Here is a 13,547-nt window from a genome sequence, read left to right on the forward strand (position 1 = left end):
ACTCATCCCTAAAAACGTAAAAACACTCGGAAACAGAGCGTCTTCCACGGGCCGGGCTGGCGGCCGGGAGTTGCTGTCCTTTGTGGCTCGGCTGGATGGTTTCAGGTCACACAACTCCTGATGTGAACACTTTTTTACACTCATGTCTGACTATTCATTCATCCATATACAGCGTTACAGTCTCCAGCGTTGTTGTTACACTGAATGCGGCGTTGCAGTCCCCAGTCTTCGTGTTACACTGTATTCATCGTTGGAGTCTCCGTTGTAAGTATCGTTGCAGTCTCCATTGCTGGTGTTACACGGTACGCAGCGTTGCAGTCTCTATATAGTGTTGGAGTTGGTAGCGCCGCATACAGCTGCCCAGCCGCTCTATGCGGTCCTAAATTTTCCATTGTTGATAGATACTACAGCGTATGCAGCGTTGCAGTCTTCATTATTGGTATTGTATGTACTGTAACTAGCGTTGCAGTCTTCATTATTGGTATTGTATGTACTGTAACTAGCGTTGCAGTCTCCTAGCATTACGGTCCAGTGATGTTGTTATATTTCATAACTGTTTGTAGCGTTGCAGTCTCCAGTACTGGTATAATGTTGCATCAAGCGTTGCAGTCTCCAGTGTTGGTGTTATGTATGCAACGTTGTAGTCTCCCGTTTTGGTGTTACATTGTTTACGGTGTTGCAGTCTCCAGCACTCCCTTGTTGCTGCGGTTTCCGAATTTCCGATTTCCGATTCCGATTTCTGACCAATTTACAAAACTCAAACCACAACATTGCTAATGCAGGCACGGTATATTTTCTGTACAGCAAACATTCAGCATTCGTGGACACGCAATATTAAATAGCTGGCGAGTGCAGCGCCACGGCAGTTGCCGCAGCTGCCTCGCCACTGGTTCGTTGGTCCCCGTTCCACGGCGGTGGCATGCAGGCCCCGCAGGCGAGCCGGACCGCCCCTGGTGTGTGACCGGGGACATACCGACTCTGACCCTCCCTACCCAGTCCCAGCGCAGCCCACCCCGGCGACACCCCACATACACTGCCCGCAGGAGATCGCAATCACACACATACACTCACACATACATAAAAGACAAATCTATGGCAACACATGTGAGGATCGACAACGGCTACACAATTTATCATACAACTTACAGTGATGGCGAATGAGATATATGTCACACAGGTGCGAAATGCGTATAAAATCATCACAGCTCCTCACACCGTCCGACCCTGGGGTCGTGACGGCGTATTGTCTCACAGAGGCCCACCGCAGCAGCGGCCGGCCGGCTGGCGACGCCCACTCGCCGCCCGACGAAATCCACCAACTGGTCTCAAAGCACAACACAGAGAACAAGCCTAAACCGCACATCCGTCCGAGAATAAAACCAACCGAGCAGACAGCCGTCAACAATAAAATATACCTACATCGCTCTGGGTAAGCTCGTAAACCAATGTCCGAAACGATAAACGCAACAAAATGCGGCTCGCTCACGCGCGCGCGCCGGCATTGCACTAGTCTCGGGGGAAGAGGCCGGCCGGCCGGCCGTCGGGCGCCGCGCGCGTCACACTAGCACCTCGTGGAACTCTGGCGAGTCCTCTCTCAGCGTCCTGCTCAGCGCCGACTGCCGTAGCGCGGCGCCGCGCAAAATCTCCTTGTTGATCTCCTTGGAGGGGCCGGCGCCCCGCGGCGGCGCCAGATTGTTCACGTTCACCGGCTTGTAGAGAGCCGGTTTCTCTGGCCGCGGAGAGTCGAGCGGGAGCTCGCACGGCTCGAGCGAGTCGCGGCGCTTGGGCGGTGCGGCTGTGGCGCCGCCCGGCGGAGCGTCCAGCTCCTTGAGTTTATATCCGTCCCGGCAGGCGTCACTAGTGCAGCCGGCGCGGCACGTCTCACTGTCGGGCGAGTCCAGTCGGTTTCTGTATCGGCGCAGGTTCTTCTCGTTCTGCACGTTGTTGCAGTTCTCCTCCTTGGTCTGCTGCTCGTCGCGGAGCAGCCGCGCGCGGCGCCGCTGCTGCCAGGCCAGCAGCAGCAGGCAGACGGCCAGCACGCCGACAGCCAGCAGCGTGCAGACGACGGCCAGCAGCGGGCCGCCGCCGGCCGGCGCCGTCTGCTCGCTGGTCTCGGTGTGCACCTCGGTGACGGCGGCGGCCACCGGCAGCGAGCCGCGACCGGCGCGCAGCAGCTCGCCCAGCCGCTGAGCCGTCTCCGTCACCAGCGGACTGATGGCGGACACGCCCGGAGATCGCGGCGTCGACTGGGGAGAGACGAGAGAAACGGTCAGTGACGGAGAGGAATTCAGTCAGTTGAGGCACGATTATCTCGCCGGGCCAGCGATAAAGGTAAGTCTCATCACAGTCGATCTTTCACATGCTAAAACTGTTTGTGTGCAAGTCTTGTCACGACTTTTCAAATCCATTATTATAAAAGCTACAACTAATGCTAACCATTCTAGTTTCTAACTTTCAATACTCACCAGTGTGACGGCGATTGCTCCTCGCTCGCCCTCGGCCAGGTCGCACATGACGACCAGCGCCTCGCCCGTGAGCGAGTCGGGAGTCTGCTGGACGAGCAGACGGCGCAGCTGCGTGCACACTCCCTCGACCGTGGTGCCCGGCGCCAGTTGCGCAGACTCGAGCCGCACGGTCAGCCGCGCGCACGAGTTGCTGAGGAACGCCTGGTTGGGCCAGCAGCTGGTCGGCGCGGGACTGATGGGAGGGTTGACCGTCTTCCCGACGCCCAGTTTCCGGCACTCTCCGTGATGAGCGCACGGCGGCGAGAGGCAGTTGTCGCTGGGCGCCTGGACGCACACCTGAGGAGGGAGGGAGGACCGGTCAGGGTTGCACCCCACCGCGTCAGGCACGGAGCAGGAGGCACAGCCGGGCAGCTAGGCGCCGGGTCGCGAGTTTCCTAAGTGTGGAACTATTCATACCGTCGCCCGTTCGAGTGACGTCATCAGTTGGCGCTGGCGGCTAGGTGCATGGATTGGCGGGTCCTTAAGTTGGCGAAGAGGCGGAGCCAGTTATCCTGCGTAAATATTTAGCCAGTCTTAATTTTAGCGAGTTCCCTAGTTAGTGAAACAGCAACTTGTTCTACGACTCTACGTGAATGTATAACCGGTGTTATTTCAGTTGTCGTTCGTGCATTCGCCCACCTTGGAAGCATATCTCCTACGAGGTGCTTGAGTTTTGACGGTGGGGTTTGTGCACTGCGTTTCGCTTCAGCATTGAGTGAATGTCTTCAGTATTACGGCTGGTGATACTGCCTAGTGCCTGTCGGCGTTGAATGATGTTTGACACCAATAGGACACAGATTAGCAGGTAGTGCGGATTTATTATTAGCAGATTTATTAGCGAGATTATTAGCGGATTTATTATTTATTATTTTATTAGCAGGTAGTGCGGATCTATAGTGCGGATAGTGAGTGACGCCATCTGGACCGATGCTGGAGATGGTAGCGCCACCTGCCGCCACTTAACTGCTCGCTACTTGTAACAGTGCCTGGCTGGTGCTGTCGCCGCGCTGTGTGCTGATTGTTTGAAGCGTAGTACCTTATGACGCATAATATAAGGTCACTTTGCAAAATTTGAGGAACATGGACGAATTAATTTGTGATACATTGACGCCTTAGTAATACGTAATTGTTCCCAACGCAAGCTACGTATTAGATTTCAATGTATTGCTCAACTTCCCATAATAACACCAGGGGCGCTAGTGCCGCGCGCCGCTAGCCTATAATCGTGCAGCGATTGGTCGGCCGACTGTGAGCCATGACGTCACAGCCTGTAACGTCATCTTGGCGAAGCTTACGCCAATCAGAGACCTTAGGTATGGGCAGTTCCACACTTAGGAAACTCGCCGCCGGGTCGGACCATACAGCTCACGACGGAGCCATTATAAAACAGCGACCCGGGTCGTGATCCACAACAGGAGGCCCAACGAGTAATCTGACGCAAAATTAGAGCTCGCCGCAGGAAGGATGACCACCTGACGGCCGTCCGACGTTATGATAAAGTGGTCTTCTCCCGGGGAGGGCGCGCTCGCCCGGTGGGCGCAGACAACAATCGCAGGGGCGTCGGCCGACAGTCACCGACGACAGACAGGCGACATAATGCTCGCTCATGAATATTAACGGTGTCGCCTCTGCGTTCGGGGGCCATAATGTCACAGTGACAGCAGAGGACATTGCAACCGGAGATGGCCAAGGCAGAGCCGAGGAGTGGCCGGGTAGAGTAGATGTCTGTGGGTGGAGGACATGGCCTAGGAGTGGCAAGGGAGAGTGAGAAGAGGGGAGCAGCCAGGTGGAAGAGCTAAAGGGCGGCAGAGAGTGAAGGGAGAGTTGGAAAGGTGGCTGGGGATATGAGTAGCAGAGCTGAGCAGGAGCAGGGATGATTCCAGAGCTTTACTTGTACAGAGTGGCGAAAAGAGATCAAGCAGTTCTCACCTGGCCAGCGCCGCACTCTGTGAACTTCAGCACGTCGTTAACGAGCTCGATGCAGTTGGACGCTCCGCACCACAGTTTGGTGCACGTGACCAGTCCGTTCTGGCAGCGGCACGTGTTGCACGAGTTCTGCCACGTGTGTCCGTCGGCGTACTCTGAGCCTCGCCAGTGGCACGTGGCGCCGGAAGCCGGCTGGTCCACCACTGCGGGGGGAGAGGTGAGCGGTCAGAAGAGGTCAGGGGCACGGTCAGAGGGCCGAGCTAAGGCGTTAATTAAACCACTCCTCATAATACCATCAAGGACAACCCATAGAAATGGCGGTGAACAAAAAGATGACAATAACCGTAACCAAATTGATGTAAGAAATCCAATAATTGCTGACCCTATAAAGGTTCTAGCTTAATGAACTGCGCGAAGCCTTTTCAGGTGAACTCACCCTCTGAGCAGGTCGATCCACCTCTGCCGGGCGGACAGATGCACGTAAATCCCCCGACGGCATCCACACAGGTACTGCCGAACGAACACGGGCTGCTGGCGCACTCGTCCACATTGATGCGGCAGTCGGGGCCGAGGAAGCCGCGCGGGCACACGCAGGTGAAGAAGTTGACGCCGTCCACGCAGCTGCCGCCGTTGTAGCACGGGTGCGGGTTGCAGTCGTTGATGTCGTGCTCGCAGCGGCGCCCCTCGAACCCCTCGCGGCAGATGCACGAGAAGGTGTCTCCCGTGTTGACGCACGTGGCCAGGTTGAGGCACGGGTTGGCGCTGCAGGCGGGGCTCTTCCTCAGCTGGCACACAGTGCCCTCCCACTCGGGCGTGCAGTGGCAGAGAAAGGTGGAGCCCAGGTCGCGACATGTGCCGCCGTTCAGACACGTGGTCCGATCGCAGTGCGACTCGGTCAGGTGGCACCGTTTGCCCTTCCGGCCGTCCGGACAGTCACACGCGTAGTCGGCCACGGCGTCCACACACGTACCGTTGTGACGGCAAGGGTTCGGCTCACACTCGTTCTTATCTGCGGAGAAAAGGCGAGGAGGATGTTAGCGAGGACAGTTAAGACGCTCCGGACAATCCCGGAGACATAACACCTGAAAGTCAGCTCACTTCCGATTGGCATCTAGAGCAGCAAAATCACGCAAGGGTGATCAATACGACATATACCACAGCGCTGCCCATCTCTCGTGACTCCATCAATCATCAATTTTCAGCGTTAGAGGGATGATCGACTGATGTTCGTGCCAACGGAGGCTCGGATGGCTCGAGTCGGGTCAAAGGCGAGCCCGTTCGCCCGCCGGCTATAACTAGCACACGGCTGGGCGGCCACCTACATCGGACGCTGCTCGCTGTCCGGCCGGCCGCCGCGCCGCCAAGTGCAGTATGGGAATGGAAAGTTATCGCGTGGGAAACGCGGCACATAGAGAGATAAAGAAGCCCGTCAAACCAGTTGGTCCGCATTGCATAAGGGCTGGCCGGCAGCACGGCCCGAGCGAGCGGCCATCCCGGCCGGCGGAGGACTGAGCGCCGATCCCATTCGGCCTCTCCGAGTGACCCCGACACCGAGACACCTTAGAATTGATCCGTGACCTTTAAATTGTTGGACATCGTAGGGGCAGCAGCGACCATCAGTCGTATGAACCTACCGCTGGGAAACACTCCGTCGCTGTCTACATACCGGCCACAAATGGTCCCGCTACAGGGCCCCAAAAACAAAAGGGAAATGCGGTGGGGAAGGCGCGGGGACGTCGGGACACTCACTCGTGTTGCAGAGCGGCCCCTCCCAGCCGAGCGGACAGATGCAGGTGAAGCTGTCGATGCCGTCGATACACGTAGCGCCGTTATGGCACGGGTCGCTGCTGCAGTCGTTGATGTCTGTAACAGAACGGGAGAGTGGCGGTGAGCTTATGTGTCGATCGCGATGTTTGAGGTTTCATGGGTGGATATTTCCAACGTTATAATTTGGGTGGCTTCAGATGCTGGCGACGGTTCTAAGTGGCTTACACTGCAGTGATTTCGCTCTAGGTTCATCGCTGGGGCAGCTATCAGCGATAGTCAGCCGGCTATCGCAGGTCGCCGCTGACCCGTGGAGGGGCCCAGACGCCGGCACTACCCGACACCTGGGCTGGGCTCGTCGGCAGGTGCGCTCATCACCGGGAGGCGGCCACCGCTGGCACGCCACGGCACCGACCTCGCCACGGGGCCGCCTTCCGTGCGCTTTCACTGCCGCCCCGCGCTGCCACTAGCGCCTCTTGGCAAAAACAAACGGGGTGTTATATTTTCCGCCTGGCGACACCAAACATTTACTATGATGGTGAATCTGTCTGACTGGGAACGGGGAGCGATAGGATCAGCGAGGTAGCATCGGCAGTGCTGGACAGCGGATCAGCCGTGCTGACCGCAACAGCAGGGCAGATAAATCAGCACAGTTCTACCCTACCGAGGGCTGGCTGGACTGAGAGCGCTGAGGAGCCGCCTCCGGCGGTCCGTGACCGTCACCATCAGCGGCGGGTCGTAGCCGGGATCACAGCGCGGCCGGCCGGCGCCGACACTTTGACCAGCGCGCGTGGCATGTGCGCCAATTATCCAGCGATGTGGTGACATTCCCAGCGTCCAAAAACGCCGCGGCCGCGCCACTAATTGGCTGCGATCTCACGAGGGCGGCTGTGGCGCGCGCTGAGACTATCGGACAGCCATCAGAGTGGCTCCGTCCATCCGTCCGTCTGTCTGTCGGCGGTGCAGCGGGGACTGCAAGTCGTCCGCAGCGACCGATTGAGTTGTTGGCCTTATCGGTAGTCGGGCGGCAGCGGCACCCATAAACCAGCGCGTCGCATGGCGTCGGGCCGCGGCGGCCGCTCTCCCACGGTCAGCAGCTCTGAGCCAACTGCTAACGAAGCTCGGCGCGGCGGCGGCAATTAGTCGTCGGCCGGGACCGAGTTGCAGCCGGCGCCCGCTGCGGCCGACGGGGGGCGCCGCCGCCCTCTGCGCCTGCTTTATGACTGAATCAGAAGCCCGCCGCTCGGCCGCTGCTTTATTGGCGACCGCTATTGTTATGGGCGGCGGGAGCTGTTATCGGCAGCGGCGGGCGGGCAAAGGAGGCATCCAGACGCCACGGCAGGTCCGGACCAGGCCGGTCGGCTGACCTCTGCAGAGACACGGCCCGCTAGCGCCTCATGCAAAACGGACTGATGTTAGGCCAGGAGTCCCACACCACGACTATGTTCACTTGCATCCTATTGCATCCCTTAACCTGCCACTTTCATCAAACCAGCTAACCTGAACATCGCCGACATCCAGCAAGCAGCACGCATCTCACCGAAAACTGGTCAGCTCGAATCTCTCGGGGACCAGTTAGCGTCTCACTAACAGAGAACCTGTCATCACCCAGCCGTCAGACCGAGGTGGTCGGAGTGCATCTCACAAAGAACTGGTCGGGGGTGCTCAGAGCCGGCCGGCCGATATGATCGCGCACTGAGGAGCGTCTTCGTCCGGAGGCCACCGCACGTGACAAACAGCTCACAGAGCCCAATGTGACGCAACTCGCACAGACCGATCGTCTCATCAGCGGGGAAACTGATGAGCTGGGCACTGCGACCGGTGGGGACCGAAGGCGACCGGCCGAAGAGACGGCATGGTAAGCCGGTGACCCGCGGGTCTCTCCGTGCGACACGACACGACAGTGACCTACCGTGTGACCTAGAGTCTGCACGGTTAGCTTACACATCCATCCAGTGCACTTCGTGCCAGTGACGTTATTCAAACATCATACTGACATCATCACCTCTAAATGACATCACATCTCCGTGTAATGAATTAGCCCTCAACCGTCCGACTCGGGGCACTCCCACCCATCCAGCGCCACCGAAATGGCCGCCAATCGTCACCGAGATGACGTCACCCAGTGGTGACGTCACTACCTGTGATGACGTCAGTTTCGGTACAGTGCATTAGTCGCAGCGAGATTTACTCAGGCACTACGATGATGGCAGGTAGCGCCACTCCCTGGCTTTGTTTCGAGACATAAACAGACGGGTGGCCGCTGGTTTTCGGTGTCGGCGTGCACCGCAGGCGACGTGCACACTGCACAGTGCACAGCCAGTGTGCAGTGCAGGTGCACATCGGGGCTCATTACGAAACAGCGGCCGATGGGTCAATAGCGCGGCGCGCAGAGCACACAGAACCGCCACCGACCGGAAGGTGGACTTTGATCAATTCATAAGCAGCGAGCAAGGGGGCGGCGGCACGGAATCTGACACGGGGCTGGTATATACGGGGACACAGTGTGGGGACTCGTGAGTAACCGAGGTCGGAGGACGGTACTAGTCTGGTACTGGTAGGTAGTTGTACTGGTAGCTGTACTAGTCTGGTACTGGTACTGGTACTGGGTACTGGTACTGGTACTGGGTACTGGGTACTGGGTACTGGTACTCACTCTGGTGGCAGTGACGACCTGTGTAGCCGGGGTCGGAGGACGGTACTGGTACTGGACACTGCTGCTGGTACTGGCACTGGTACTGGGTACTGGGTACTGGTACTCACTCTGGTGGCAGTGACGACCCGTGTAGCCGGGGTCGCACGCGCAGCTGAACTGGCCCGCCGGTCCCGAGATGCAGCGTCCGTGCTCGCCGCAGATGGTCACCAGTTTGGCCGGCGCGTTGAGGCCGGTCGGCGCGATCATACAGCTGTCCACTGTGTGGATACCAAGGGACGGTCAGACGGGGTCGGCACGGGGGTGAAACGGACAGGTTAGTGCAGCACGGTGGGACAGTACGGGGGCGAAACGGGCACGTTAGTGCAGCCCAGAAGGGGCGATCAGACGTTACAGATACGGGAGTAAAGGCAAACCAGCTCGAGTCACAGAGAGAAGTGCAAGGGATTTACAGGATCAGTTAACGTCAGATGAATATAAATGTGGGTCAGAAAAAGAAGAAGTTCGAAGGATAGATGGGACAAAGACATAATGGGGAGTTACATACCTATAAAAAAGGGAAATACGTTGACAATAGCTGACAATGCTAGGAAGCCTAGCACGCCTACATTGTTGAATGAAAGTTATGCAATAGCTTGGCATCAACAATGTCATTCCCGCGGGCGTACCTACGACTTAAATATTTGAAACGCTTCGCAAAAATATCTGATTGATCAAATCCACGCAACGTTGTATGTGATTGTGTCATTTTTAATTGCCAGACACTCGGGTTGATCAATTAATGCCGACATGAGATCCGAATGTCGGGTATGTCGGCGGGCCGCTGCAGCAGAGCCAATGTCGAGTCTGCCTTTCATCCCGGATGACTGCATCCGGCCGACCAGCCCGCTCCCACAGCTAACTCCCAGTGGGATTAGAGAGGCCGGATTCCAACGCCAAGGCCACAGCTCCGCCGCGCTGAGCGGCACAATTAACCGCGTACATTTCGCGATAAAACCGCCACTCTATGGCCGTAAATTAATCGTATAATACAGTTAGTCATTAGTGGGAGCATTCGGAGCAGCTGAGACATTTGCGGCGGGGACTGCTCCGGAAATGCCGTGATGTCTGACGCGTCAGAAATGTCATCCGGCTGAGTTCGTATTTGGGGTGCGCTCGTGAGTCTAGTTCGAATAAACGGCATTAGTGACAGGCCTTAGAGCATCATACCAAGCCGGTAGCCTCAGCGCTTGGAGCTAGTCACCCTGGTAAGAGCGGCGGGGCGGAGAGGGACAGGGAGGGGAGGCTCACCACAGAGCTTCAGAGTCGTGCCGAGCCACCATCGGCCACAATCGGACCACAAAAACGACGTGCCGGTGGCCGGACGACAAATGCGCGTGTCGCGTGCGGTACTGAGCGCGCCGAGCCCGCCGGCACGCGACTGGACTGGACCGGCCGGCGGCCTCTTGTTAGAACAGGATGACCGCAGCGGGCGGGCGACACCCGAACCGGGCGGAGCTGGGAACTGGGAGCTGCGAGCTGGGAGCTGGGAGCTGCGAGCTGGGAGCTGGGAGCTGAGGGAGCCCGCACCGATAATTCACCAACTGCGGACAGACACCGGACCACCGGCGCGCCGCCGTCGGCTCGCTCGCGGGTGACAACATCGCTGCTGGTCGTGCAAAAACTCGCCCATTACCATACAATTGCATATCCGGTATCAATAAATAGTGGTGTGTCTGCCGCCGGTGGGGTTCATTTGTTTTGCGGCGCGCTGTCTGAGCAGTGACTGCCCCCAGCTGCCGGGGAGGGGACTCGGCGCGGCTGCCGGCCGGGCTGGAGGACAGAGCTGGAGTCGGAGTCGGAGTCGGAGTCGGGCTCGGAGGCTCACTCACCGTTGCACTGCGGTCCCAGGCAGACGGCCTTCGTCTCGCTGCAGTTTTTGCCGTGAAGTCCGTCGGGACACTGGCAGTAGTAGTCGCTGTTACTGTTGAAACACCGTGCCTCGTTCTCGCACGGGTTCGGGTTGCACAGGTCCATGTCCGTCTGTAAGGGGACAAAAAAGGTCAGATAATGCAATTAACAGTTTCGCAAAGCTTACCAGTGTCGGCAACACTGCATTGTTTCGTGCTTTGGAAGTTATCTGTGGTGGCTGTGTAGCGTTATGTTCTAGCTCGTGAAACTTTATAAATTGAAATCATAAATGAGCTGGCTAGTTCGTGTAAAAAGAAGAGTGTGGGAAACAAATAAGATCTAAAATGACATTTCATTTAGTTAATAGCCGGTATTTGAAAGAGTTTATACGCTTGTTTTCTATCCCGTTATCCCGTTTCCCGAAAAAAATAGCAACGCGTTGATATCTGTCTCGGCGCTGACTAATCTGAAAACGGCCACCGGTCTCTCCTCGCGCTCCCGTACTCTGTCCATCTCCCGCTGGCAGTGGTATTTCCTGGTAGAGTAGGCCTCTCTATCACGTGACCTCGCCCCCCCCCCCCCCACCTGACCGCAGTCGCTCTCTGAACGCGGCCACTCAGCCTCAGAATGACCCCAACCCAACCGCTCCCGACCCGGCCTCGGCGCCATTTTGCAGCCGCGCATCGGTTCGAAAATTTATCTGAGAAATAGGAACGTCATTAAATTAGACTGCAGACTACAATTAGGCAACAATCATGCTGAGTATATAGGTGGGCCGTCCGAGCGGCTGGGGCGGGACGGGGCGGGGCCAGCTGCGAACTGGCCAATCATCGTTCGTTTTGATTGCGAACCAGCCAACGGTCGATGGCGAGCGGAGGTGATGTGTGCATGGCGCAGCGGGCCCGGCCGCCCGGCCAGCGACCGGCGCTCTCTTCATTACTGAGAGGTCGAGCCGGCGCGGACGACTCGCCTGTCGCACCGAATGGTTATGGTGGGACCAGGGAAACTGCTTGCTAGAGCAATCAGATATAGCTTATGTAGTTAGCTGTGTGACTATAGACCGTTCATCGCTGTGTCTCTATAAGGCCAATTCTGCTGTGTCTCTATGAGCCCAGGACTGGCCGGTTCCTGATGGTGCTGTCCACCGGGCGGCGACATCTGTCTGGCTACTGTCTGAGTCGACATTCCGCCGACATTTCGCCGACAGTTCGCCGACAGTCCCTCTGACAGGCACACAGCATCGGGACAGCGCCCGATCATCCCTTCCCGGAACGGCCAGCGCCCGGACCTGCTCTCAATAAGCATTTCCATGTGTCGTCGGCGAACGGCGGGACCTTCGGCCGTCACCACTCGCGTCCTCTCGCCAATGAGCTGCATACAGTCCCGGCTTCCACCGTCTAAATACCGCCGCAGCGACCGATCATGTCTGGCCGCCGTGTCAGCCTGTCGCCGGCTTTGGTCACTGTCTGACACGCCACTGTGTCCATCTGACACTGCACTGTGTCATGGAGCGGCGCTCAACATGTTTGTGAGATCGCCGCTGGTAAGCGCCGAGCGAGTCATATTTTATTTAAATGATGTAGCAGGTGTCAAACGGCCCTGTTCGCGGCTGAGTGCAGCGGTGGCCGCTTGGCGACCGGGCCCGGTCGGAATTACACAGCTAGTGACTGAATATGGCTAGACCGGCTGTGATTACATGCTACTGTGTCGTTTGGACCGGACTATGACTACGACTGACTATAACTCGGCTGATTAATGTGATTATGAATGTGACCAGCTGTTTGACCAGATGTGACTAAATTGGTAACTGGTCTGACTAGATTGTTTATTGATTGTGTAACTGTAAGACTGTGACCGTGACTGTGAATGTGACTGTGACTGCAACTCTGTGACTGGACTCACCTCACAGCGGTCGCCCGTGTAGCCGACAGGGCAGATGCAGCGGTAGCCGGCGATCAGATCCACACACTCGCCGTCGTTCAGGCACGGGCTCGGGTCACACTCGTTGATGTTCACCTCGCAGTTCCGGCCTGTCGGCAGGGGAAGAGAGAGGGGGTCAGTCGGGAACAGGTGTTACCCACCGGCCGGCGTCGCAGTCCCCGGAGACTTCAATGCGGCCGACACCGGACCGGCGGCGCAGATGAAGACATCGGAGGATGAGTCGGCGCGATGGTCGGACAAAGTTTGCGAACAGCATGACGCGGCGCGAATAGAGCGCGAGTGAAGCCGCCCTGGACCACTGCTGTGCCCAATGAGGGCAATGGGGGCGGTAAAGGAGGCAGCGTGGCCCGAGCAGTCCAATTTGCCGGGCGTCCAGCGGCTCCATCAGGCCGCCCGGGCCGACAGCGCGGCGATTTATGCACCTTCTGCGCGCGGCTAGTCGCATCGATAATCAGCTCCTCATCTTGATAAATCAAATATTTAGGGGCCAATTAGAGTGCGGTTCTGCAGTGGCCCTATTAGCCGTGTTCGGTGGTTGGTGCTAATGAGGAGACGCCGCGAACCAGCGGTGGATGCGGCTGCGAGGGTGCGGTTTGTGTGGCTGGGAGACGGCGCTACTAGTCTGCTGAGGGTGCCGGCTCTGCCGCCCGGTGAGCCGCGAACCTGCAGACACTCTGCCGCCGGTTCGTCCGCGCACACCCCGCGACCTCGACCATGGCCCGGGGCGGCGGCGGATCGCGACGGCACCTTCCACGAAACGACTCGGGCTGCGGCGAACGGCCGCCGCCGGCGTCGATAAATAACCGGGACTGGTTGCAGCGCCGGCGGCACTGCGAAAACGAGCAACAGAAGCCCACTTTGGCCGCTTC

At 58.0% G+C, this 13,547-nt stretch overlaps 1 protein-coding gene across 1 annotated transcript in view; it reads right to left on the reverse strand.

The window, feature by feature from the left end:
* Positions 1 to 770: 770 nt before the first annotated feature.
* LOC122386816 (protein jagged-1b-like) overlaps positions 771 to 13,547 on the reverse strand; it is a 51,959-nt gene continuing 39,182 nt past the window's right edge. The window contains exons 10-17 of the mRNA XM_043376456.1: positions 12,640 to 12,767; positions 10,719 to 10,869; positions 8,958 to 9,107; positions 6,180 to 6,293; positions 4,867 to 5,439; positions 4,434 to 4,633; positions 2,466 to 2,801; positions 771 to 2,246 (exon numbers count right to left, since the gene is read on the reverse strand). Of these exons, the coding sequence (XP_043232391.1) occupies positions 1,557 to 2,246; positions 2,466 to 2,801; positions 4,434 to 4,633; positions 4,867 to 5,439; positions 6,180 to 6,293; positions 8,958 to 9,107; positions 10,719 to 10,869; positions 12,640 to 12,767 (2,342 nt within the window). The 3' untranslated portion in view covers positions 771 to 1,556. The remainder of the gene's footprint in view (positions 2,247 to 2,465; positions 2,802 to 4,433; positions 4,634 to 4,866; positions 5,440 to 6,179; positions 6,294 to 8,957; positions 9,108 to 10,718; positions 10,870 to 12,639; positions 12,768 to 13,547) is intronic.

The sequence above is a fragment of the Amphibalanus amphitrite genome, unplaced genomic scaffold (genome assembly GCF_019059575.1).
Source record: "Amphibalanus amphitrite isolate SeventyFive unplaced genomic scaffold, NRLGWU_Aamphi_draft 000263F_arrow, whole genome shotgun sequence".
Taxonomy (NCBI): Eukaryota; Metazoa; Arthropoda; class Thecostraca; order Balanomorpha; family Balanidae; genus Amphibalanus; species Amphibalanus amphitrite.